The following is a 25,885-nucleotide window of genomic DNA, read 5'->3' on the forward strand; positions in this document are numbered from 1 at the left end:
CCAAAGGTTAGGTGAATTGGCCATGCTAAATTGCCCATAGTGTTAGGTAAAAGGGGTAAATGTAGGGGAATGGGTGGGTTGCGCTTTGGCGGGTCGGTGTGGGCTTGTTGGGCCAAAGGGCCTGTTTCCACACTGTAAGTAATCTAATCTAATCTCCACCTTGTTCACATTCCCCTGTAGATTCCCTTCCTACAACTCTCTGGATCCTCCCTCTTTCCCAGAACTGTTGAATTGTTCAATCTCCAACCTCCCTGCTCACCTCTCCCCACACCCCTCCACACCCCTCTCTCTGTCAGCTCTGTGGGATCTTGCTGTTCCTGCCTGAAGATCAATCTGTCTTCAGCTGTTTTATAATGACCTTCTTTCCATCATAAGGGCAGAAGTTGGGATGTTCGCTGATGATTGCACCAATGTTCAGCACCATTCGTGACTTCTCAGATACTGAAGTAGTCCATGTTCAAATGCAACAAGCTCTGGACAATATCCAGGCTTGTGTTGACACGCGTCAAATATATGTCACACAAATGCCAGGCTATGACCATCACCAATAACAGACACTCTAACCACCGCAACATGCCATTCAATAGTATTACCAACATTGAATATCCCAGTAGCAATATCTTGGGAGTCATCATTGATCACAAACTCAACTGGACTCACCACATAAACAACAGTGGATACAGGAGCAGGTCAGTGGCTAGCATTACTGTGGCAAGTAACTCACCTCCTGACTCCCCAAAACCTGTCCACGATCAACAAAGCACAAGTCGGAAGTGTAATGGAATACTCCCCACTTGCCTGGATGGGTGAAGGCAACATTCAAGAAGCTTGACACCATCCAGGACAAAGAAGCCCGCTTGATTGGCACAGCATCCACAAACATCTACTTCATCACCTCCATAGCAGCAGCGTGTACTATCTACAAGATGTACTGGAAGAATTCACTCAAGATCCTCAGACATCACCTTCCAATCCATGATCACTTCCATCTAGAAGGACAAGGGCAGCAGATACATGGGAACACCACCTAAGCCACTCACCATCCTGACTTGGAAATATATCGCCATTTTTTTCAGTGTCGCTGAGTCAAAATCCTGGAATTCCTTCCCTAATGGCATTCTGGAATGTGCTGTCAGGGTATTAGTGGAAGCAGATTATGATAGGGGTGTTTAAGGTGCTTTTAGATAAGCACATGAATAAGTAAGTAATGGAGGAATATGGATCGTGGGCAAGCAAAAAGGATTAGTTTAATTTGGCATCATAGGACATAGAACATTACAGTGCAGTACAGGCCCTTCAGCCCTCGATGTTGCACTGACCTCTGGAACCAATCTGAAGCCTATCTATCCTACCCTATTCTGTTATCACCCATATGTTTATCCAATGACTATTTAAATATCCTTAAAGTTGGCGAGTCTACTACTGTGGCAGGCAGTGTGTTCCATGCTTCTACTACTGAATAAAGAAACTACCTCTAATATCTGTCCTATGTCTAACACCCCTCAATTTAAAGCTATATCCCCTCATGCGAGCCATCATCATCCGAGGCACAACATCATGGGCCGAAGGGCCCATTCCTGTGCTTTACTATTTCATGTTCTAAAATGCAGAGCAAACAATTCCTAATTTATGACTGTGACTTAAACCAAAGCACTTTTAAAGCCCAAATACATCTGCTCAGCCATGATCAAAACAAACAAAAGCAAGATCATTTGACTCATCATGGATGGGAAAGAGAGAGTAAGAGAACAAAATTCTGAAGATCAAAATTTCGTATCACAATGTAGGTTAAATTATGGAACATAGAACACTACAGCACAGAACAGTCCCTTCGGCCCTCGGTGTTGCACTGACCTGTGAACTATTCTCAGCTCGTCCGCTATACTATCCCAAAATCATCCATGTTATCTATGGATGGTTTAAATCTCCCTAATGTGGCTGAGTTGACTACATTAGCAGGTAGAAAGTGAGGACTGCAGATGCTGGAGATCAGAGCTGAAAATGTGTTGCTGGAAAAGCACAGCAGGTCAGGCAGCATCCAAGGTACAGGAGAATCGACATTTCGGTCATGAGCCCTTCTTCAGGAATGAGGAAAGTGTGTCCAGCAGGCTAAGATAAGAGGTAGGGAGGAGGGACTTGGGGGAGAGGCATTGGAAATGTGATAGGTGGAAGGAGGTCAAGGTGACGGTGATAGGCCGGAGTGGGGGTGGGGGCGGAGAGGTCAGGAAGATTGCAGGTTAGGAAGGCGGTGCTGAGTTCGAGGGATTTGACTGAGACAAGGTGGGGGGAGGGGAAATGAGGAAACTGGAGAAACTGGACCAGTTGCAATACCGTACATCTGCTCCCAGGAGGACCAGTTCCAATACCGTACAACCCAGATGGTCTCTTTCTTCAAAGACCGCAATTTCCCCCCAGACGTGATCGACGATGGCCTCCACCGCATCTCCTCCACTTCCCGCTCCTCCGCCCTTGAGCCCCGCTCCTCCAATCGCCACCAGGACAGAACCCCACTGGTCCTCACCTACCACTCCACCAACCTCCATATACATCGTATCATCCGTCGTCATTTCCGCCACCTCCAAACGGACCCCACCACCAAGGATATATTTCCCTCCCCTCCCCTATCAGCGTTCCGAAAAGACCACTCCCTCCGTAACTCCTCGTCAGGTCCACACCCCCCACCAACCCAACCTCCACTCCTGGCAACCGCAAGAAATGCAAAACTTGCGCCCACACCTCCCCCCTTACTTCCCTCCAAGGCCCCAAGGGATCCTTCCATATCCGCCACAAATTCACCTACACCTCCACACACATCATTTATTGCATCCGCTGCACCCGATGTGGCCTCCTCTATTTTGGGGAGACAGGCCGCCTACTTGTGGAAGTTTCAGAGAACGCCTCTGGGACACCCGGACCAACCAACCCAACCACCCCATGGCTCAACACTTCAACTCCCTCTCCCACTCCACCGAGGACATGCAGGTCCTTGGACTCCTCTATCGCCAGACCATAGCAACACGACGGCTGGAGGAAGAGCGCCTCATCTTCCTCCGAGGAACCCTCCAACCACAAGGGATGAACTCAGATTTCTCCAGTTTCCTCATTTCCCCTCCCCCCACCTGTTTCAGTCAAATCCCTCGAACTCAGCACCGCCTTCCTAACCTGCAATCTACTTCCTGACCTCTCTGCCCCCACCCCAACTCCGGTCTATCACCCTCACCTTGACCTCCTTCCACCAATCACATTTCCAACGCCCCTCCCCCAAGTCCCTCCTCCCTATCTTTTATCTTAGCCTGCTGGACACACTTTCCTCATTCCTGAAGAAGGGCTCATGCCCAAAACGTCGATTCTCCTGTTCCTTGGATGCTGCCTGACCTGCTGTGCTTTTCCAGCAAAACATTTTTAGCTACATTAGCAGGTAGGGCACTCCACGCCCTTACCACTCTGCATAAAGAACCTGCCTCTGACATCTATCTTAAATCTATCACCACTCAATTTGTAATGCCCCCTCGTACAAACTGACATCATCATCCTAGGAAAAAGGCTTTCACTGTCTACCCTATCTAATCCTCTGATCATCTTGTATGTCTCTATCAAATCCCCCCTTAGCCTTCTTCTTTCCAATGAGAACAGACCCAAGTCTGTCAGCCTTTCCTCATAAGACCTTCACTCCAGACCAGGCAACATCCTGATAAATCTCCTCTGCACCTTTTCCAATGCTTCCACATCCTTCCTGTAATGGGGTGACCAGAATTGTACGCAATATTCCAAGTGCGGGTGCAATAGCATTTTGTATAACTGCAGCATGATATTGCGGTTCCGGAACTCAATCTCTCTACCTATGAAACCTAACATACCGTATGCCTTCTTTCGTATTACAGCTGTGGAAAGGACGATGGATGAAGACTCGCCATCTGAGGTAGTTTGGGCTGAGGTTAGGAATAGGAAAGGTGAGGTCACCCTGTTAGGAGTTTTTTACAGGCCTCCTAATAGTCCTAGAAACGTAGAAGAAAGGATTGCGAGGATGATTCAAGAGAAGAGTGAAAGTAATAGGGTGGTTGTTATGGGGGACTTTAACTTTCCTGATATTAATTGGGAAAGCTATAGCTCAAGTTCGTTAGATGGGTCAGTGTTTGTCCAATGTGTGCAGGAGGGTTTCCTGACACAATATGTAGATAGGCCAACAAGAGGTGAGGCCATACTGGATTTGGTTCTGGGTAATGAACCAGGCCAGGTGTTAGAATTAGAGGTAGGTGAGCACTTTGGGGACAGTGACCACAATTCGGTGACCTTTACTCTAGTGATGGAGAGGGATAAGTGTGCACTACAGAGCAAGAGTTATAGATGGGGGCAGGGAAATTATGATGCTGTGAGGCATGACTTAGGATGTGTGGCCTGGAAAAGTAAGCTTCAAGGCAAGGGTGTAATTGATATGTGGAGCTTGTTCAAGGAGCAACTATTGAGTGTCCTTGATAAGTATGTGCCCATCAGGCAGGGAGGAAATGGTCGTGTGAGGGAGCCATGGTTTAATAAGGAATTGGAATCCCTTGTTAAATGGAAGAGGGCGGCCTATGTAAAGATGAGGCGTGAAGGTTCAATTGGGGCGATTGAGAGTTATAAGGTAGCCAGGAAGGACCTGAAGAGAGAGCTAAGAGCAGCAAGGAGGGGACATGAAAGGTCCTTAGTTGGTAGGATTAGGGAAAACCCTAAGGCTTTCTATAGGTATGTCAGGAATAAAAGAATGACTAGGGTAGGAATAGGTCCAGTCAAGGATAGTAGTGGGAAGTTGCGTGTGGAGGCTGAAGAGATTGGGGAGACACTGAATGAATACTTTTCGTCAGTATTCAATCAGGAACAGGACATTGTTGTCAATGTGAGTACTGAGTCACAATTAAGTAGAATGGATGGCTTTGAGGTATGTAGAGAAGAGGTGTTGGAAATTCTGGAAAGGGTGAAAATAGATAAGTCCCCTGGGCCTGATGGCATTTATCCTAGGATTCTCTGGGAAGCAAGGGAGGAGATTGCAGAGCCATTGGCCTTAATTTTTATGTCCTTGTTGTCTACAGGAGTAGTGCCAGAAGATTGGAGGCTAGCAAATGTGGTTCCCTTGTTCAAGAAGGGGATTGGGATAACCCTAGTAACTATAGGCCGGTGAGTCTCACTTCTGTTGTGGGCAAAATCTTAGAGAGAATTGTAAGGGATAGGATTTATGAACATCTGGATAGGAATAATGTGATAAAGGATAGTCAGCATGGTTTTGTGAAGGGCAGGTGGTGCCTCACAAACCTTATTGAATTCTTTGAGAAGGTGACTAAGGAGGTGGACGAGGGGAAAGCATTAGATGTGGTGTATATGGATTTTAGTAAGGCGTTTGATAAGGTTCCCCATGGTAGACTACTGCAAAAAATACGGAGGAATGGCATTGAGGGTGAGTTGGAGGTTTGGATTAGGAGTTGGCTGGCTGGAAGAAGACAGAGGGTAGTAGTTGATGGCAAAGGTTCATCTTGGAGTGCCGTCACTAGCGGTGTTCCGCAAGGATCTGTTTTGGGACCATTGCTGTTTGTCATTTTTATAAATGACCTGGAGGAGGGGTTAGAAAGTTGGGTGAGCAAGTTTGCGGATGATACGAAAGTCAGAGGAGTTGTAGACAGTGAGGAAGGATGTGGCAGGTTACAGCGGAATATAGATAAGCTGCAGAACTGGGCAGAAAGGTGGCAAATGGAGTTCAATGTAGCTAAGTGTGAGGTGATTCACTTTGGTAAGAGTAATAAAAAGATGGGGTACTGGGCTAACGGTCGGATACTTGGTAGTGTGGATGAGCAGAGGGATCTTGGTGTCCATGTACACAAATCTTTGAAAGTTGCCACCCAGGTAAATAGTGCGGTGAAGAAGGCATATGGCGTACTGGCTTTTATTGGTAGAGGAATTGAGTTCCGGAGTACTGAGGTCATGTTGCAGTTGTATAACACTCTGGTGCGGCCACATCTGGAGTATTGTGTGCAGTTTTGGTCGCCATACTATAGGAAGGATGTGGAGGCACTGGAACGGGTGCAGAGGAGGTTTACCAGGATGTTGCCTGGTATGGTAGAAAGATCGTATGAGGAAAGGCTGAGGCACTTGGGGTTGTTTTCATTGGAGAAAAGAAGGTTTAGGGGTGACTTGATAGAGGTGTATAAGATGATTAGGGGTTTAGATAGGGTCGACAGTGAGAATCTTTTTCCTCGTATGGAGTCAGCTATTACAAGGGGGCATAGCTTTAAATTAAGGGGGGGTAGGTATAGGACAGATGTTAGGGGTAGGTTCTTTACTCAGCGAGTCGTGAGTTCATGGAATGCCCTGCCAGTAGCAGTGGTGGACTCTCCCTCATTATGGGCATTTAAGCGGGCATTGGATAGGCATATGGAGGATAGTGGGCTAGTGTAGGTTAGGTGGGCTTGGATCAGCGCAACATCGAGGGCCGAAGGGCCTGTACTGCGCTGTATTCTTCTATGTTCTATGTTCTATGTTAACAGCACTATCCACCTGGGTGACAACTTTCAGGGATGTATGTACATGGACTCCAAGAATCTTTCCACTGACCCAGTACTCTGCCTTCCTGTTATTCTTCCCAAAGTGCAACACCTCACATTTAGCTGCACTGAACTCCATTTGCCACCTCTCAGCCCAATTCTGCAGTTTATCCAAGTCCCCCTGCAACCCGTAACATTCTTCCAAATTGTCCACTACTCTACCGACTTTAGTGTCGTCTGCAAATTTACTAATCCATCCACCTATTCCTGCGTTTAAGTCATTTATAAAAATGACGAAAACAGTGGTCCCAAAACAGATCCTTGTGGCACACCACTCGTAACTGGACTCCAGACTGAATATTTTCCATCAACCACCACTCGCTGCCTTCTTTCAGAAAGCCAATTTCTAATCCAAACTGCTAAATCACCCTCAATTCCATGTCTCTGCATTTTTTCCAATAGCCTACCATGTGGAACCTTATCAAAGGCTTTACTGAAGTCCATGTATACCACGTCAACTGCCCTACCCTCATCTACATGCTTGGTCACCTTCTCAAAAAACTCAGAGGTTTGTGAGACACGGCCTGCCCTTGACGAAACCATGTTGACTATCTGAAATCAAATTGTTGCTTGCTAGATGATCATAAATCTTATCTCTTATAATCCTTTCCAAAATATTTCCTACAACAGAAGTAAGGCTCACTGGTCTATAATTACCTGGGTCATCTCTGCTGCCCTTCTTGAACAAGGGCACAACATTTGCAATCCTCCAGTCCTCAGGTACTAAACCTGTAAACAATGACAACTCAAATATCAAAGCCAAAAAGGGTCTGCTAGCTCCTCCCTAGCTTCCCAGAGAATCCTCGGATAAATCCCATCCGGCCCAGGGGACTTGCCTACTTTCACTCCTTCGAGAATTGATAACACCTGTGCGTAACTAACCTCGATCCTTTCTAGTCTAATATCTTCTCCTCTACAATATTCTCCTTTTCCTGAGTGAACACCGATGAGAAATGTTCATTTTGCACCCCTCCAATCTCTACAGGGTCCACACTCAACTTCCCACTTCTGTCTTTGACTGGCCCTATTCTTACCTAATCATCCTTTTATTCCTCACATACCTATAGAAAGCTTTAGGGTTCTCCTTTATTCTATTTGCTAAAGACTGCTCCGTGTCCTCTCCATGCTCTTCTTAACTCTCTCCTTAAATCCTTCCTAGCTGATCTGTAACTCTCCATCGCCTCATCTGTACCATCTTGCCTCATCAACAAATAAGCCTCTTTCTTCTTCTTAACAAGAGATGCAATTTCTGTAGTAAACCACAGTTCCCTTACTTTATCACTTCCTCCCTGCCTGACAGGGACATACGTATCCAGACCACATAATATCTGTTCCTTAAACCAGCTCCACATTTCGATTGTCTGCATACCCTGCATTTTGCTACCCCATTCTACGCGTCCTAATTCTTGCCTAATCGCATTATAATTGCCGTTGCCCCATCGATAACTCTTGACCTGTACCTATCTCTTGCCATCGCTAAACTAAACGTAACTGAATTATGGTCACGCTCTCCAAAGTGCTCACCTACAACTAAATCAAACACCTGGCCTGGTTCATTACCAAGCACCAGATCCAGTGTGGCCTCACCTCTTGTCGGCCCTTCGACATACTGTGTCATGAAACCCTCCTGTACACATTGGACAAAAACTGATCCATCTGACGCACTGGAGCTATAACATTTCCAGTCAATATTGGGGAAGTTAAAGTCCCCCATAATGACCACCCTGTTCCTTTCACTCCTACTCAGAATAATTTTGCTAATCCTCTCTTCCAACTCCCTGGAACTCTGCGGAGGCTAATGAAAAACTCCAAGCAGTGTGACCTCTCCTCTCCTGTTTCTAACCTCAGCCCACACTACCTCAGTAGACGTGTCCTCATCAAAAATTCTCTCAGCCACTGTTACACTATCTTTGACTAACAAGGCCACGCCTGTCCCTCTTTTACCGCCTTGCCTGTTTTTAATGAAAGATCTAAACCCTGGAATCTGCAACATCCATTCCCCATCCTGCTCTATCCATGTCTCCGAAATGGCCACAACATCGAAGCCCCAGGTACCTAACCATGCTGCAAGCTCACCTACCTTATTTCAGATACTTCTGGCGTTGAAGTAGACACACTTCAAACCAGTTTGCTGTCTGCCAGCACATTCCTGTGAGACCGTGAAATCCTGTCCCTGTCCTTCCTACTCTCATCCTCCTGTGCACTGCAACTACACCTCCGGTTCCCATCCCCCTGCTGAGCTAGTTTAAACACACCCGAATAGCTCCAGCAGTTATCTCACACAGTTCCTTTTAATTTCAGCAATGATGACAAACTGCTGGTCTTTTCGCACTTCAAGAATTGATCAGGTGAACCTATTTGTTTTCTTGTAAGAATTTTTTTCTTTTCAGCTTTCTTAGATTTTCTGTCTAACAACTTGCATGGACAGTGGCAGAGCAAGAGATATGTTCACAGTTTGCAGGCTCTGGATGCATCTGACTGCCCACATATTTACTGATTTGCAACAAGCTAAAAACAAATTCAAGGGCCTTCATCAAGCAGTTTCTCCTCAACTCAAACATTACCTGCGTTGCTCAGCTTCAAAGCATTCTCCTCACTGCTTCGAAAAGCAACACTGTCTAGAAATATGCACCACTTAGTCATAAAGTCATAGAGATGTACAGCATTGAAACAGACCCTTTGGTCCAACCTGTCCACGCCGACCAGATATCCCAACCCAATCTAGTCCCACTGCCAGCACCTGGCCCATATCCCTCCAAACCCTTCCTATTCATATACCCATCCAAATGCCTTTTAAATGTTGTCATTGTACCAGCCTCCACCACTTCCTCTGGCAGCTCATTCCATACACGTACCACTCTCTGTGTGAAACATTGCCCCTTAGGTCTCTTTTATATCTTTCCCCTCTCACCCTAAACCTATGCCCTCTAGTTCTGGACTCCCTGACCCCAGAGAAAAGATTTTGTCTATTTACCCTATCCATGCCCCTCATAATTTTATAAATCTCTATAATGTCACCCCTCACCCTCCAACGCTCCAGGAAAAACAGCCCCAGCCTGTTCAGCCTCTCCCTGTAGCTCAGATCCTCCAACCCTGGCAACATCCTTGTAAATCTTTTCTGAACCCTTTCAAGTTTCACAACATCTTTCCAATAGGAAGGAGACCAGAATTACACGCAATATTCCAACAATGGCCTAACCAATGTCCTGTACAGCCGCAACATGACCTCCCAACTCCTGTACTCAATACTCTTGACCAATAAAGGAAAGCATACCTTTACTATCCTAGCCTTCTTCACTATCCTAGCTACCTGCAACTCCACTTTCAAGGAGCTAATGAACCTGCACTCCAAGGTCTCTTTGTTCAGCTACACTCCCTAGGACCTTATCATTAAGTGTATAAGTCCTGCTAAGATTTGCTTTCCCAAAATGCAGCACCTCACATTTATCTGAATTAAACTCCATCTGCCACTTCTCAGCCCATTGGCCCATCTGATCAAGATCCCGTTGTAATCTGAGGTAACCCTCTTCGCTGTCCACTACACCTCCAATTTTGGTGTCATCTGCAAACTTACTAACTGTACCTCTTATGCTCGTATCCAAATCATTTATGTAAATGACAAAAAGTAGAGGATCCTTGTGGCACTCCACTGGTCACAGGCTTCAGTCTGAAAAACAACCCTCCACCATCACCCTCTGTCTTCTACCTTTGAGCCAGTTCTGCATCCAAATGGCTAGTTCTCCCTGTATCCACTTGATGTTTTAGAACATAGAACATAGAAAAGTACAGCACAGAACAGGCCCTTAGACTCACGATGTTGTGCCGAGGATTAATCCTCATGTAAAATAAAATAACTTAACCTACGCACCCCTCAACTCTGCTATCCATGTGCATATGTCCAGCAGCCGCTTAAATGTCCCTAATGACTGCTTGCACCAGCACCACTGGCAACGCATTCCATGCATTTAAACTCTCTTCGTAAAGAACCTTCCTCTGATGTCCCCCTCTCTATACCTTCCTTCTAATATCTTAAAACTATAACCCCCCCCCGTGCCAGTCAATCCTGCCCTGGGGAAAAGTCTCTGGCTATTGACTCTATCCATGCCTCTCATTATCTTGTATTCCTCAATCAGGTCACCTCTCTTCCTCCTCCTCTCCAGAGAGGAAAGTCCGAGCTTAGTCAACCTCTCTTTATAAGATAAGCCCTCCAGTCCAGGCAGCATCCTGGTAAAACTTTTTTTCACCATATCCAAAGCCTCCGTATCTTCCCTATAGTAGGGCGACCAGAACTGGACACAATATTCCAAGTGTGGTCTCACCAGGGACTTGTAGAGCTGCAGCAAAACCTCGCGGCTCTTAACCTCAATCCCCCTGTTAATGAAAGCCAAAACACCATATGCTTTCTTAACAACTCTATCCACTTGGGTGGCAACTTTAAGGGATCTATGTACTTGAACACCAAGAGACCTCTCTTCCTCCATACTACCAAGAATCCTGCCTTTAATCTTATATTCAGCATTCAAGTTCAACCTTCCAAAATGCATTACCAAAATCCAGGTTGAACTCCTTCTGCCAATTCTCAGCCCAGCTCTACGTCCTGTCTATATCACACTGCAGCCTGCAATAGCTCTTGATACTATCAACTGCACCTCCAACCTTTGTGTCATTGGCAAATCTAATCACCCACCCCTCAATCTCCTCATCCAAGTCATTTATAAAAACTACAAAGACTAGATGCCCAAGAACAGAGCCCTGCAGGACACCACTCAACACTGACTGCTAGGCAGAATAATTTCCATCTACCTTCTGTCAGCCAACCAATTCTGAATCCAGATAGCCAAATCTCCCTGTATCCATACTTCCTGAATGTGCAAACTCCACATAGACAGTCGCCCAAGGCTGGAATCAAACCTGGGTCCCTGGTACTGTGAGGCAGCAGTGCTAACCACTGAGCCACCGTGCCGTCCCAGGGACAGGCTGAGACTGTTTTCCCTGGAGCGTCGGGGGCTAAGGGGTGACCTTATGGAGGTTTAGAAAATCATGAGGGGCATGGATAGGATAAATAGACAAAATCTTTTCCCTGAGGTGGGGTAGTACAGAACTAGAGGGCATAGATTTAGGGTGAGAGGGGTAACATATAAGAGAGACCTAAGAGGCAACGTTTTCACGCAGATGGTGGTACATATATGGAATGAGCTGCCAGAGGAAGAGGTGGAGACTAGTACAATTGCAACATTTAAAAGGTATCTGGATGGGTACATGAATAGGAAGGATTTGGAGGGATATGGGCCGGATGCAAGTGGGACTAGATTAAGTTGGGATATCTGGTCAGTATGGGCGGGTTGGACCGAAGGGTCTGTTTCCATGCTGTATATCTCTATAACTCGCTACTATGTCAGTAGTGAGTTGCGAATGATAGATTAAAAATCACACTGCACCAGGTTATAGTCCAACAGGTTTAATTGGAAGTACTAGCTTTCAGAGCGCTGCTCCTTCATCTGGTGGTTTTGTCTGAAGCTGATGAAGGAGCAGCACTCCAAAAGCTAGTGCTTCCAATTAAACCTGTTGCACAATAACCTGGTGTTGTGTGATTTTTAACCTTGTACACCCCAGTCCAACAACATTTTCAAATCATGAGAATGATAGTGCGGTTTCTAAAATATTAGCAAAACAACCAGCAGAACTGAGTGAATGACAATTATTATTCTCATGGCTTAATGCCTTGTGCCAATTGGTTTTTTAGAACCAAAAGCTTTACAAGAGTATAAACTCTCAACGACAGCATGAAACAGCGTTATTGCAAAATCTGTACTGTTGTATTTTAAAAATTACCATTTTGTATGTACTACAGTGAAATAAAACTTTATACCTTCTATATCAGGATCATCATCTGGGTCTCCAAAAGGATTCAGTCCAGAAGTATCAAACTCTCTAAATGGGTCGAGTCTTGTGATAGGGGGCTCCTCCTCCTCTTCCAAAATATTGAGTTTATTGATAAGTTCTGCAAAAGTTAGTTACATAACTTTATTCCATATTTTTGCACATGATCTTCAATCTAGTATAAAACTATTAAAAGAGATCAATGTAAAGATATCAATTTAAAAAAGCTCGGAATAAAACCTGCTGCACTTGCCCAAAATTTTAAAATTTAACAAGGTGGGTAGAATGCGGCATTGAGAGAGAGAGATCATACAGTGGTCAATACAATTCTATGAAAAGCTGCATTACGCAGGTACACTGCAAGCAGAGGTGGGGCAAGGAATTCCATTGCAAGGGAAAATCAGGTGGTCTAAAACGGGGAATAACAGATAGCTCTCAATGACTAACGCAAACAAAACTTCTTGGAGCAAATGATTTGCATCTTAGTGTTTGGAATATGTTACAAGTGAATTAGGAAGATAATGCTTCAGAAAATAAATTCTCTGCTATAATAAATAAATATTTCAATGTAAATACCAGCATTAATTGTTTTATCTTCAATTACATTTCTTTGAACGTATTCAATTAAGGCTTTGTAGATACGAGGCCAGTAGAACACAATGAGGGTTTCACACTTGTATCTTTATCGCAATCAATAATATCCTGTACATACTCCAAAATCACAATGAGCATGGTACAAAAACAAAGTAGTTTTATTAAATCTTGAAATTACTTAAGTTTAGTCCTTCTATCATAATTTTCAAACTAAAAGCTTTTTTGTAGTAGCATTACTAAACGTACCTAGAATCAGTTTTATGAGTCTTTTTTTAAATCAGGACCATCGCAAAGTACTGTATATACTCGAGTAATAGACAAATGTTTTGACTACTTTTTAAGGTTAAACTTATGGGGTCAACTATTATATGAATACTACTTTTGAGGGGCTGAAATTCATGCTTATCAAATTCATACCATATCTTTAGCAGAAGCCCAAGTGATCTCTAAACGAATGAAAAAGAAACGAATTATGGTAATTCTGAAAACCTTAATTGGGAAAAAAACAGCCAGCGGACTGGAAGGCTGGGAGCGGAACAACCAGCTGACTGGAACACTGGAGCGGGGCGGGACGTGACGGCGGCACACTGACTCATAAACAGTAATATGTTATCTGTGAAGAACTAATGTCGACTTTTACATGAGATATATTGAAAATTCGAGGTTATTTGGCTAAAACTAAGGGGTCAATTTTTACGTGAGATTAACTATTACTCGAGTATATATACGATACCTCCCCGAAATCTCCTCACCACCAGATATACCCATTTACTATGACAGAACTTGGTTAAAGATAGTTAGTACAATCAGGAGCGTGACCAATATGAAGTTTAATAATTAAAATACAAGGAAAGGAAGATGGTGAGGACAGTGGAGCATCTGTTTAATTGAAAAATAACTATAGTTTTTTTTTTGTTTATTTGTTGTAATCCACAAGTTGTGTTACTAATTCAAAGAGACCTGTCAATATATCTGAGTTGAACTAAGACTTCAAAGACAACTCCAACAAATTTATGAGTTCTGTATTTTCACAATGCCAGGTCTAAAACCCTCATCAAAATAAGATTTCCACTGTAGTCCAAAATTACAACTTGTTAGTATTTTTCTTGTGCAGTAATGCCTGAGTGGTAAATGCAGACTGGGAATTATGCTGAACCAATACAGAAGCAGCAAACTTGCTTTTCCATTTCTGTCAGGAAGAATGAATTCTATCCACCAAGTCAAGTTGAGTATTCTTATTTTCACCACCACAACATAGTAAAGAAATGTAATATCTTTGGTCAGATGAAATTGTAACATTATTCTGGTGAATAATGAACATAGTACACAGTGGATTTTTTCAGGGATGATGGTCATACAGAGCAGGACGACTTAATAATCAAAGCCTGAAACTCCTAGTCCTATAACGTAACTCAGTGCAAGGGTCAATTTTCTGCAACTCCTACACACCATGGAATCCAGAGGATCAACCACATTCAGCAGAACATTACTGAAAAGATCAACTGTTGAGAACAAAGCCTTGACTATCATCTCACATTTACTAAACCTGGAAAGCAAGGATTATGACATAAAGGTTTTCTAGGTGCAGGTGGAATAAATTAAGCACAAATGATTGCTTCATAGGCTGGGACCCTTTGCCCCTTGAACATAAGAGGTTCAGGGGATGACCTTATTGAGGCTTATAAAATCATGAGAGGCATAGACATGGTGAATACCAAAGGTCTTTTCCTTAGAGTAGAGGGAGTTCAAAGCTAGAGGGCATTGGTTTAAGGCGAGCAGGGAAAGATTTAAAAGGGACCTAAGGGGCAACTTCTTCACGCAGAGAGTAGTACATATGAAATAAACTGCCAAAGGAAGTGGTAGAGGTGGGCACAATTACAACATTTAAAAGATATCTGGCCAGATACACGAAGAAGAAAGGTTTAGCTGGATATGGGCCAAGAGCAGGCCAATGGGACTAGTTTAGTTTTGGAAAAACTGATTGGAATGAACGAGTTGGACCAAAGGATCTGTTTCTGTGCTATATGACTCTATCATGAAAGTATAACAAATGCAAGCCTTTTGGCCCACAAAAACCTACATTTCCAAAAAAAAAACTAGACTTTCCCTATTTATACCAGTTTAGCAGGTAAAACTGTACAGAAATACACCATAATCATCAATGGTAATCCAAGCAGAACCCCAAAACCGTCCACTTTCATTCAATCTTCACTGTTCACCCACGCTCAAAGCTTCAACGAAAACAAAATTTCAATGAAGTTCGAAATCTGCAATCCTGGTCTAGATATTTATCCATAAATTGTGGAAAAGGAAACTGATGAGATTGAATCATTTTTGAAAAGTTCACATATCCATTCCTACATAAAGGTGTGATGAGATTTCATGAAGTTATTGTTATTTGGAAACCTGAATTTTAAAGTAGACAGAATCATGTCTAGTTTAGGATTTTTTTTGTAATTTCATATTGTTTTGTTAAGAAAGAGAGGACAGTTTTAGTTACCTGAGGTTTTGTTTACCTGCATCTAAGTGAGGTCTCCAAACCCTCTGGATGAATAGTTCAAAGCATTAGAAACAAGGTCAAAGAAATAAAATTGTGTTTGCCTGGCAATAAGGTATCCTATGACACCAAGACTGAATCATCCAAAAGGCCAGGGAGAGTGTGCAGGTTCAGTCCTACGAGAATAATGCATTAACTTTAGCAATCTCCAAAAGAAAAATCAGAGCTAGGGAAAATGTCCTGAGTGACCAAGGATCAATTGTTCAAAATTAGAAAATTGCTGGAAGTTTTATATACTTGTTCTGAAAGTGCTTAGAAGTCAATAAGAAGAAAGCTCCAGGAACCAATGATAGCTGCGCCGATTGAATGTGGAACTTTAAAGTAGACACAGGTGACCTTTCACCAGTATGTGAATATTTGTAAGGATGTTGTTGAAGACAAAAGAGTTGAATATTTATTTGATATTTTTAATAGAATGGTCTTAAATTATTGGTGTATAGTGTAAAATACCTTTTTGTTTTGTGTGTAATAAACTTTGGGTTTCTTCTGTTAAAACTGTACTGGCACCCTCTCATGAATATGTTCAGTAAATACCATTACAAACAAAACTTATCAAGCCAGGTTTCACATTAGGTCTGACTTGTCCAATATTACCATTAGCTTGGATCAAAGCCCAAAGGGGGAAAACAAAATCTTTCATTTGAGATCAACTAATTTTAAATCCAGTCCATAGCTCTGATCTCAAAATCAAAGTTAAAACACTTAATCTAAGAGTGTGAATTTTTGTTCTTGGATTTCTCAAGTTTGGAACCGGGATGGAGATTGAGCACAACAGTTAGAAACCTAGAATTTAGGAGCAGGATTAGGTTACTTGGTTCCTCAAGGCTGCTCTGCTATTCAATAAGATCATGGCTGATCGGTGTTTAGTCTCATCACCCACTTTCCTGACTGACTCCATAGCCATCAACTGCCTTGTCTATCAAATAACTCCAAACTCAGCCAAACAAATGGATTCAATGACCTAACCTCCATGTCTTCTGAGGGAAAATGACCATCAGAGGAAAAAAAACTTTCTTCATTTCCAAGGCTTTTACACAATATTAACATATCATTTTACAGACATGAAATGCTCAGCTGTGGGACTGAGATTTATCAAGCTTGATCAATACAAGATCCTCAAAAACAGCAGAGCAAGGGAACTTTCATCCCATCCAACTGCACTGGAAATGATGAAAGTTTTGAGCTGTGCAAATACAGTATCCTAACCAATTGTAGAGCTCACTCATCTATATAACTTGAGTATAATCTTTTCAACTTTAGTCTACCCCAATCATTGAAAATCATTTAATTCAAATAAAAATTTTACTCTTACGTGAGGAATAAGAGAACGATCAGGGAGAAGGTAGCACTGGTCAGGCATAGTGTAGGGACCTTGTACATGGAGTCTGAGCAGATAGGAGAAGGCCTAAATTAGTTTCTTGCCTTGGTTTTCACTAAGGAAAGAGACCTTGTCGTGAATGAGAACTTTGAGGTGCTGGGATACAGGCTTGAACAGGTCGAGATTGATGAAGTCGATATGCTGGAAATTTTGGCAAACATTAAGATTGATAAGTCCCAGGGCGAGACCAGATTTATCCTAGGTTGCTCCAGGAAGTTAGAAAGGAGGTTGCTAAGCTGCTAGCGAAGATCTTTGCTTCCTCACTCTCCATGGGAGTCGTACCAGAGGATTGGAAAGAGGCAAATGTTGTTCCTCTTTTCAAGAAGGGTAATAGGGAAATCCCTGACAATTACAGACCAGTAGTCTTATGTCTGTGGTCAGCAAGGTTTTGGAAAGAATTCTGAGGGATAGGATTTATGACTGTAAAAACATCACGTGATAAAAGGCAGTCAGCATGGCTTTGTGAGGGGCAGGTCATGCCTCACAAATCTTATTGAGTTCGAGGAGGTGACGAAACAGTGCAACGAATGTCGAGCAGAAGATGTGGTGTATATGGACTTCAGCAAGGTTCCCCATAGTAGGCTAATTCATAAAGTCAGGAGGTATGGGATACAGGGAGATTTGGCTATCTGGATTCTGAATTGGTTGGCTGACAGAAGGCAGAGAGTGGTTGCAGAAGGAAAGTATTCTGCCTAGAGGTCAGTGTTGAGTGGTGTCCCGCAGGGCTCTGTTCTTGGGCCTCTGCTCTTTGTAGGTTTTATAAATGACTTGGATGAGGAGGTTGAGGGGTGGATTAGTACATTTGCCAATGACACAAAGGTTGGAGGTGCTGTTGATAGTATGATATAGACAGGCTGCAGTATGATATAGACAGATGTAGAGCTGGACTGAGAAACGGCAGATGGAGTTCAAACTGGATAAATGCGAAGTGATGCATTTTGGAAGGTCAAACTCGTATGCTGAATATAGGATTAAAGACAGGATTCTCAGCAGTGTGGAGGAACAAAGGGATCTTGTTGTTCAAGTACATAGATCCCTCAAAGTTGCCACCAAGTGGATAGAGTTGTTAAAAGAGCATATAGTGTTTTGGCTTTCATTAACGAGTTTAAGAGCCGCGAGGTTTTGTTGCAGCTCTACAAGTCCCTGGTGAAACCACAATTGGAATATTGTGTCCAGTTCTGTTCACCCTACTATAGGAAAGATATGAAGGCTTTGGAGAGGGTGCAAAGAAGGTTTACCAGGATGCTGCCTGGATTGAGGGCTTGTCTTATGAAGAGAGGTTGACTAAGCTCAGACTTTTCTCTCTGGAGAGGAGAAAGAGAGGTGACCTGATTGAGGTATACAAGGTAATGAGAGGTATGGATATAGTCAATAGCCAGACTTTTCCCCAGGACAGGATTGACTGGCACGACGGGTCATAGTTTTAAGATATTAGGAGGAAGGTATAGAGGAGACGTCAGAGGTAGGTTCTTCATGCAGAGCTGTGAAGGCATAGAATGCATTGCAAGCAGTGGTGCTGGTGCAAACAGAGTCATTAGGGACATTTAAGTGACTGCTGGACATGCGCATGAATAGCAGTGAATTGAGGGTGCGCAGGTTAGGTTATTTTATTTTAGATTAGGAATAATTCTCGGCACATCGTGGGTCGAAGGACCTGTTCTGTGCTGTATGTTTCTATGTTCTACATTCTATGTAGAAAAATACCATAGCTTGCATAGCTTCTGGAACTATATAGCCTTGGATCACCTATAGTGTATCAGAGTAATCTGATTCCTCAAATTCACTTGAATCTGTCAGTTTTAAGAACTCTAAAATCCTGTCAAAGTGAGGGAAATTACTGAGATCGGCCAACATTATTACTAATACACTTTTGTGAAGCTCTGGACCTTTCTTTATTGAGGTCTCCTACCACACTGAATGGAACACCTGAAGAATAACTGACGGGCTTACATTGCTAACTTTGGCTTGTTGGCAAGGCAGCTGATTGGTAATATTGCCAGAAGCTGCAAGTCTATAAATATGACTCAGCATGAATTTCATAAAGGGAGAACTAATGAACGAATGAGACCGGGACTACAAAATAATTGGCACAACTGAACTTTAAGCTGTGAATATCCTACTTTGCCAGGAAAATAAAGAACATAAGAAATAGTAGTAGGAGTAGGCTATTGAGCCCTTCAAGCTCATTTGCCCATTCAATCAGCTCACAGCTGATTTTCCATTTCAATAACATTTTTCTGTCCTATCAGCATATCCCTTGATGCTTTTAGCATCCCAACATCTATGGATCTCAGTCTTAAACATGCTCTTGATTGAGCTTCCACAGATTTTGAGGGCAAAGAATTCCAAAAATTCACTACACAGAGAATAAATTCCTCATCTCCATCCTAAATGGATCCCTTCCTTCGATACAGTGTTCCCTGGTTCAACAAAGTTTTGGATCTTATTCTGAATAAATTTTGAAAACTAGATAAAAGCTGGACAGATAACTAGCAAGATAACTACAACTATTCAGTATAAGTACTGCTGGAAAAGTTAAGTAAACTAGCACAAAATGAGGCATTTCAAGAAAAAAAATCATTGAATTCTAAAATATAAAATAAGGCCTTATAGCCCAGTGTTTGTACAAACTCTCTGAAAGAAAGGCTGCTCTTCCTTTCCCCTTTAATGCTTCTGCTACTAAAATATTTATCCACTTCCCTTTGAATACATTGCATGTCTTTGGATCATGAAATCCTTGTCTCAACAATACTTCACATAAAAAGAAATCTCCCTGCCATTTATGCTTTTTAGGTAGTGAGCTTAAAATTATGTCTCATAGTCTGGACAAATTTATTTTCTCAGTATTATCATGTCAAAATACTTGGTGCTTTTGAACAATAAATGAGTGCGTGTTTCTTCTGCTAAGTCTCTCAATATGAAAGCCTCCCATTCCAGTTTTTGCACCCTCCCAACACCCCAGGGATCCCATTCCCATTTGTATGAAATTCTTTAGCTTGCTTTCAAATACTGATGACAAAGATGTCTTCGACTATCGCGAAAAGATTAAATCTGCTAACAATTGTGTTGTAGCACTACCACATTGAAAATAGATGAGTCTGAAAGCTTTAAGTTTGATTATTACATATTTATGACAGCTTATCAGATATTTACATTTAAGAATGTGTTGAATCATGGTTAACTTTGAAAACACTGACATTGCTGATGATACTGGAATGCAGATGCCTTTCCAATGTTGCTGAAAATTGAACTGAGTTATCAATTAATATGTCATGTTACAGAGGTGGTGCTGCTGGATATCTTAAAACATAAAAGTGGATAAATCCCCAGGACCTGGATCAAGTGTTTCTTAGAACTCTGTGGGAAGCTAGCGAAGTGATTGCTGGGTCTCTTGCTGAGATATTAGATTAGATTAGATTAGATTAGATTAGATTAGATTAGATTACTTAGTGTGGAAACAGGCCCTTCGGACCAACATAGTCACAGGTGAGGTGCCGGAAGACTGGGGTTGGCTAACATGGTGCCACTATTTAAGAAAGGTGGTAAGGACAAGCCAGGGAACTATAGACCAGTGAGCCTGACATCAGTGGTGGGCAAGTTGTTGGAGAAAGTCCTGAGGGACAGGATTTATATGTATTTGGAAAGGCAAGGACTGATTAGGGATAGTCAACATGGTTTTGTGCATGGGAAATCATGTCTCACAAATTTGATTGAGTTTTTTGAAGAAGTAACAAAGAGGATTGATGAGGGCAGAGCATTAGATGTGATCTTTACGGACTTCAGTAAGACATTCGACAAGGCTCCCCATGGGAGACTGGTTAGCAAGGTTAGATCTTCGGGAATGCAGGGAGAACTAGCCATGTGGATACAGAACTGGCTCAAAGGTAGAAGACAGAGGGTGGTGGTGGAGGCCTGTGACCAGTGGAATGCCACAAGGATCGGTGCTGGATCTACTGCTTTTTGTCATTTATATAAATGATTTGGATGTGAACATAAGAGTATTGTTAATAAGTTTGCAGGTGACACCAAAATTGGAGGTGTAGTGGACAGCAAAGAAACTTACCTCACAGCACTATGGGATCTTGATCAAACGGGCCAATGGCCGAGGAGTAGCAGATGGAGTTTAGTTTAGATAAATATGAGGTGTTACATTTTGGAAACACAAATCAGGGGAGAACTTGTACACTTAATGGTAAGGTCTTGGGGAATGTTGTTGAACAAAGAGACCTTGGAATGCAGGCTTGTAGTTCCTTGAGAATCACATGTAGATAGGATAGTGAAGAAGGCATTTGGTATATTTTCCTTTATTGGTCACAGCATTGAGTACAGGAGTTGGGAGGTCATGTTGCAGCTGTACAGGACATTGTTTGGCCACTTTTGGAATATTGTGTGCAATTCTGGTCGCCCACCTATCGGAACGTTGTTGTGGAACTTGAAAGGGTTCAGAAAAGATTTATAAGGATGTTGTCAGTGTTGGAGGATTTGAGCTATAGCGAGAGACTGAACATGCTGGGGCTGTTTTCCCTAGAGTGTTGAAGGCTGAGGGGTGACCTCATACAGGTTTATAAAATTATGAGGGGCATGGATAAGGTAAACAGACAAGGTCTTTCCCTGGGATGGGGGAGTCCAGAACTAAAAGGCATAGGTTTAGGGTGAGAGGGGAAAGATTTTAAAAGGGATCTAAGGGGCTACTTTTCAGGCAAAGGCTGGTGCGTGTATGGAATGAGCTGCCAGAGGAAGTGGTGGAGGCTGGTATAATTACAACATTTAAAAGACATGAGTATGTGAATAGGAAGGGTTTGGAGGGATATGGGCCAAATGCTGGCAGGTGGGACTAGATCAGGTTGGGATATCTGATTGGTATAGACGAGTTGGACCGAAGGGTCAGTTTCCATGTTGTACATCTCGATGATGAAATGCTCTGGTAAAGCTCACTCACATTGACTGCAGACCTACACCAATATAGAAGGAGCTGGTTGAACTGTTGCTCAGTCAGAAAGTAACATGTGGGAGAGTCCATTTTTAACTGATACACAAGTGTCCTTTAGGATTGGAAACCTGCCATCCTTACCTTGTCTGGCCTACATGTAACCCCAGGCCCATAATTACGTGGCTGACTTTTCCCAGACGGCACTTATGGGCAGTAAATGCTTGCCTGGCCAGTGAGTCCCACATCCCATGAATGAATTAAGGAAGGAAGTGCTTTGTCATGAGGTGAAGCAGTGAAGGGTTAAGGTTGTGAAGGGCCATGCTGTACGTTAATGACCTCCTGTATATACAATGGTAAAAATCACACAACACCAGGTTATAGTCCAACAGATTTAATTTAACCTGGTGTTGTGGTGTGATTTTTAACTTTGTACACCCCAGTCCTACACGAGCATCTCCAAATCATGACTCCTTAATGTACAGTAGTTAAAAATCACACTATACCAGCCTACAGTCCCAACAGGTTTATTTATAAGCATTAGCTTTCAGAGCACTACTCCTTCATATGATAGCTGTGGAGCAGGACCATAAGAGACAGAATTTATAGCAAAAGATCACAATGTCATGCAACTGAAATTATATATTGAACAACTCTAGATTGCTGTTAAGTCTTTCATCTTTTAGAATGGATTGCAGATTTCAGTTCATTAATATGTAAATCCCAGAACTTCTTTTAAGTCAAGTTCTCAAGATAACTTAAGGTTTTATTTTTTAAAAATGACATCTCAGCTCAGACAATGCATTAAAGGTGTGAAGTTAGTGTCTGTCTGTATCCCAATCTTGAGTCAGACTGGTTCTATTTTCGAATGTCCATTTGCAGAATTAGATAAAATCAATGACTGCAGATGCTGGAAACCAGATTTTGGATTAGTGGTGTTGGAAGAGCACAGCAGTTCAGGCAGCATCCGAGGAGCAGCATTAGCAGAATTATATTTGCAGATATATTTTATTTTGTTCAAAATGTGCACAATCAGCAGGCAGTCAATCCATGGAATATTTTATAAATTCTCAGTTCAGCATTTAGCCTCAGACCTTTGGGTGACTATCCTCCAAGGCAGACTTTGGGATATGCAACAATGCAGAGTGGCCGAGCAGAGGCTGTTAGCCAAGTTTGGTACCCACGAGGATGGCCTCAACAAGGACCTTGGGTTCATGTCACACTACAGGTGACCCCACTGCACTACATACTCACTCATATATATATATATATATATATACACACACACACACACACACTCTCTCTCTCTCTCACACATGCACGCACACACAAATAGGTCTGTGGGGTGAATTATATTTGCAGATACATTCTATGTCGCTCAAAAATCAGCAGGCAGTCAATCCATGTAATATTTTTAAAATTCCACTTTGGAAATAGAACCAGTCTGACTCAAGGTTGGAATACATAAAGACTCTAACCTCACACCTTTAACACATTGTCAGAGCTTAGATGTCACTTTTTTCTATAAAACCTTAAATTATCTCGAGAATGTGACTTAAAAGAAGTTCTGGGATTTACATATTAATGAACTGAAACCTGCAACCTATTCTAAAAGATGAAAGACTTGACAGCAATCTATGTTTGTTCAATGTATCATTTCAGTTGCATGATACTGAAATATTTTGCTATAAATTCTGTGTCTTATGGTCCTGCTACACAGCTACCTGATGAAGGAGCAGTGCTCTGAAAGCTAGTGCTTCCAAATAAACCTATTGGGACTATAACCTGGTGTTGTGTGATTTTTAACTTTGTCCACCCCAGTCCAACACCGGCTTCTCCACATCATGACTCCTTTATGTAAACTTGCTTTATGTTCTAGAGATTGACTGTACTTTGTTTAACAAATTACCACATAACTTTCAAACCAAATTGCATCAATGATTTCTTTACCTCAGTCTGGCTGACGAGCATATGCACTGAAGTGTCAATAAAACACATGACCCAGTGGCACAATGAATAATATTCCTAGTCATCCAGAATTCCCAATCTCAGATACTTTGTTATAGGAAGTGCAAGCTGATGGTCAGGCACTTTCCCTTCCAGCCAACACTATCACACCTTCCAGCAAATGCTTTCAGAACAGCAGCTTACAGTCGGGAGCAACATGGTTTATTGCTGCAAACTGAAGTGATCAAAGAAAAAGAGCAGCAGGAAAGTGTGACATAAGGTAGTTTAAGAAACCCCTATGAGTTTAAGTCTCTTGAAAATAAGAGCATACCAAACATTCAGAAAAGTCGCACACATGTGGGAGGCACTGAAAGGTAATGTGTGCTTGCCTGAAATGAGAAAGCAATTAATTGGAGGAATTAAAAACCTGGGATGCAAATAAGAATTTTGCAATGCTTGTAGGGAAGATCACATGTTGTAGTGATTATAATGAGGTCAGCCAAGTGGACCTCATAAAATGAATTCCCTGATTGGGGCTGCTAATCTCATCCAATCATGGAGCTCTGGCTGACAGATAAACAGGAGTTTCAGACATTCTGTTTACTCTGAGGGTTGCATCAGTGCCAATGACTCTCCATTTGTGTCAGGGGACTGACTCTGAGATGGCTGCCCACATCCAGTGTGTACTGCTGCTGTTGGTTTCTGTTTTTTTCTGGGGAACCTGATTCCTGAAGTGGTTTGAACTATACAGTCAGTTTGTTAACTGGTATTCCTTTAAATTGAGGACTGATTTCTAAACTGGCTGATTTACAGTCAGTGTTTCAGGTGTAATTCAGTTCTCATTAGGGAACTGTTGTTTCACTGGCTGATTACAGTCTGTGTGTTACTCTTTTCTTTTACTTTGAGAAAAGGACTATGCTGATTTTGTGGCAGAGCTTAACCCTTGCATTCTTGGTTTCTTTCTTTTTTTTTTGCATGTGTTTTCACTTTTTTGGTGTTTAGATTTAGCCCCTGTGAAAAAATGCACCTTTCCAGATGAACTGTTCCTCTGTAGGTGGACTAGGCTTCTGAAAAGACTGAATACTTGTGTGTGCTGGGAAGTGAGCATTTGCTGTGTCCTCCTTTGGGAGTGGACCAAACCTCTGAGTTAACTGCATCTTTACAATGAACCGTTCCTGATCTTTTGTGGATAGACCAGGCCTTTATGGAGACTGAACATCTGTGGTGTGCGCTGTGGGGTGTACATTTGCTGCCTTCAGGAGTGGACTCTGCATACCAGAATGGATTCTGCCTTTGGTTGTGGATTCTATTTCTGACAACTTACTCTGTGTGCTGGAGTGGATGGGGAGGACAGGATGTCCGAGAGTTGGCCACAAGGGGCATGTTGGACTGACAGCCGGAAGGGGTGTAGGGGCAGGCTATCTTTGCGTGGCTGGAAGGTGGGAAGACGGGTGGTTTGCTAAGTTGCCATGGGTGTCTGTGAAATATGCACTGTTTCATTATTCAGTTTATCAGACTGTTTGTTTGTAATTGTGTCTCCTGTTTTTGGTAAGGTGGGATTTGAAGTTTGTCCTCTCATTTTGTTTCCCCTGTGAACTGGTTGTATGGTGGGGTTTGGGGGTCTGGCTTTGCCCCCCCACCTTTCCCTATAAATTGCTGTTTCTTGTAAACTGCTGTTTATTGTTAACTGTTTGTGATTTTACTGGTTAATAAAATATAAACAGGAGTGGCAGACATCCTGTTGACTCTGCGGGAACTGGATCAATGTCAAGGACATTTCAGTCAGGGGACTGACTGAGATGGCTACTCACATCCAGTGTGTACTGCTGCTGTTGGTTTTTTTTTTTTGGGAACCCGATTCCTAAACTGGCTGAATTATGTAGCCAGCGTAGAGTGTGGTGCTGGAAAAGCACAGTGGGTCAGGCAGCATCTGAGGTGCAGGAGAATTGATGTTTCAGGCATAAGCCCTTCACGAATAAGGCTTGTGGGCTGGGAAAATTGGAAGGGAGGAGGGTGGCGCTGGGAGGCAAGGT

At 42.7% G+C, this 25,885-nt stretch overlaps 1 protein-coding gene across 5 annotated transcripts in view; it reads right to left on the minus strand.

Moving 5' to 3' along the window:
- ehbp1 (EH domain binding protein 1) overlaps positions 1-25,885 on the minus strand; it is a 390,401-nt gene that overhangs the window by 252,722 nt on the left and 111,794 nt on the right. For all 5 annotated transcript variants that reach the window (XM_087991708.1, XM_087991709.1, XM_087991711.1 and 2 more), the window contains one exon: positions 12,439-12,570. In XM_087991708.1, coding sequence (XP_087847834.1) covers positions 12,439-12,570 — 132 coding nt within the window. The remainder of the gene's footprint in view (positions 1-12,438; positions 12,571-25,885) is intronic.

The sequence above is a fragment of the Chiloscyllium plagiosum genome, unplaced genomic scaffold (genome assembly GCF_037043375.1).
Source record: "Chiloscyllium plagiosum isolate Xiang-an unplaced genomic scaffold, Cpla_swu_hap1 HiC_scaffold_10, whole genome shotgun sequence".
NCBI classification, from domain to species: Eukaryota; Metazoa; Chordata; class Chondrichthyes; order Orectolobiformes; family Hemiscylliidae; genus Chiloscyllium; species Chiloscyllium plagiosum.